The sequence below is a fragment of the Danio aesculapii genome, chromosome 6, assembly GCF_903798145.1.
Source record: "Danio aesculapii chromosome 6, fDanAes4.1, whole genome shotgun sequence".
Classification (NCBI taxonomy): Eukaryota; Metazoa; Chordata; class Actinopteri; order Cypriniformes; family Danionidae; genus Danio; species Danio aesculapii.
The window spans coordinates 3131622-3134121 of NC_079440.1; the positions used below are offsets into that span (position 1 = coordinate 3131622).

At 36.4% G+C, this 2500-nt stretch overlaps 1 protein-coding gene across 1 annotated transcript in view; it reads right to left on the reverse strand.

Moving 5' to 3' along the window:
* The window catches only part of tpra1 (transmembrane protein, adipocyte asscociated 1), a 24614-nt gene that overhangs the window by 12980 nt on the left and 9134 nt on the right, over window positions 1-2500 (reverse strand). Inside the window, exons 4-5 of the mRNA XM_056459333.1 lie at window positions 1569-1655; window positions 821-893 (exon numbers count right to left, since the gene is read on the reverse strand). Coding sequence (XP_056315308.1) covers window positions 821-893; window positions 1569-1655 — 160 coding nt within the window. The remainder of the gene's footprint in view (window positions 1-820; window positions 894-1568; window positions 1656-2500) is intronic.

Consider the following 2500-nt stretch of genomic DNA (forward strand, 5'->3'; position numbering starts at 1 on the left):
CACACACACACACACACACACAAAAACACACACACACACACACACACACACACACACACACACACACACACACACACACACACACACAGCGAAATTTAGGTTCTTTCCATATGGCGTGCGTTATTAATTAAATTCTATAACACACTCACCAGTCCTCACTCCTTATTTGCATCTAATACCCCAGTTTGTCAGAGGGGCTTGAATGAAATGTTGATGAGTTAAAGTGAAACTGCCGAACTGCAGTTAAAGTCAGGCATCCTGCTGATTTGATTCAGAAGGGCACTTGTTTGTCAGACGGCTCACCGGTCAGGTATACATCCACGCTAAAATATCAAGGTGAACGTCATCACAGCCTGCATAGAATAGACCCAGCTCCCAACCCAACTTTGAGAATAGATTATAATACAGATTATTTTTTAATCGCGCGATAAGAGTCTCAAGTTAACACTGATAATGGCCCACCACTAATATATATATATATATATATATATATATATATATATATATATATATATATATATATATATATATATATATATATATATATATATATATATATATATATATACACACATATTATTTTATTTGGATTATTTTTATTTTATTTGAATAAAATAGAAAAAAAAAAAAGTACAAAACAAAATATGCGAAATTTATAAATTCTAATAAATAATAAATTAAATTATAAATAAATTTTTGAAGGAACTAAAAGTTTAAAAAGTCACCAAAAGTTTTTTTTAAAAGACATATATAATTAAAAATAACAACATAATACTAAAATAACAATAGTTGATTAATAGAGGTGGAATCATTTACTCACCAAAAGCCAATCCGAGTATGATGACGCTGAGCTCAATAGCCAATAAAAAGAACCTTGTGATTTCCCAAAGCACCTGCAAACACACAGAAAATATCAGAAACAAACTTCACGTGTGTGTGTGTGTGTGTGTGTGTGTGTGTGTGTGTGTGTGTACAGTTGAAGTAAGAATTATTAGTTCTCCTGTTACATTTTAATTCTTTTATATATTATTTTCCCCAATTTCTGTTTAACAGAGATTTTGTTCAGCACATTTCTGCACATAATAGTTTTAATAACTCATTTCTAATAACTGATTTATTTTATCTTTGCCATGATGACAGTAAATAATATTAGACTAGATATTCTTCAAGACACTTCTATACAGCTTAAAGTGACATTTAAAGGCTTAACTGGGTTATTTAGGGTAAAGTTAGGGTAATTACGCAAGTCATTGTATAACAGTGGTTTGTTCTGGAGACAATCCAAAACAAACATTGCTAAAGGGGGCTAATAATATTGACCTTAAAATGGTTTAAAAAAATTAAGAACTGCTTTTATTGTAGTCGAAATAAAACAAAAAAGACTTTCTCCAGAAGATAAAATATTATAGGAAATACTGTGAAAAATTCCTGAATCTGTTCAACATCATTTGGGAAATATTTAAAAAAGAAATTCACAGGAGGGCGAATGATTTAGACTTCAACTGTATGTATATGTGTATGTGTGTGTGTGTGTGTGTGTGTGCGTGTGTGTGTGCGTGTGTTTTCACCTTGTCTATAGGTGTGGCAGCGCTGGATGTGCTGATGGTCATAGAGACGATGGCGCGAGTGATTCCCACAGCTGCAACCACAAACACCTGTACAACACACAACAACACACTGATCTGAGGCCAGCTGCCAGATTTGGGGTTTTCCAGGTAAATTAGTGTTTCACAGTGGAAAATCCCACTGAAATGACAAACTTCCCCTTCCTAGTTTCACATTCTGCATTCAGTAGGGACGGGTGATACCAATTATTTTCTTTCCAATCCGATAGCATGTATTTCAAGACAGGTATCGTCTATACCGATATCGATACGATACTTCAATTAAATACTTCAGAGTGATTTTATAATGTTTTTATCAGCTTCAGTATTATTATTATTATTATTCATTATCCTTTGGCGTAGGGTGTGATCACACTAGGTACAGTTTCCTTGAACCATGCTGATCCACGATTGTCCCCCCTCCCCTCTCCCCCTCGGCCTGCACTCACACTGCATTTTACCTTCCGAGCCTGAGCACGCTTCAGTCATCGATGATGCGCTGTTCAGTTAAACAGAAGAGAAGCGCTCTCACTGAGCACAGCGCACATTGCTTTAGTTATTCACTCATTCATTTTCTTTTCAGCTTAGTCTCTTTATTAATCCAGGGTCGCCACAGCGGAATGAACCGCCAACTTATCCAGCATGAAACATCCATACACAGTCATTCACACTCATACACTAGGGACAATTTAGCCTACCCAATTCACCTGTACCACATGTCCTTGGACTGTGGGGGAAACCGGAGCACCCAGAGGAAACCCACGCCAACACAGGGAGAACATGCAAACTCCACACAGAAACGCCAACTGACCCAGCCGAGGCTCGAACTAGCGACCTTCTTGCGCCGCCTTGTTTTAGTTATATTGTTTTGTATTGTTTTGGGTCATTTGAGAACA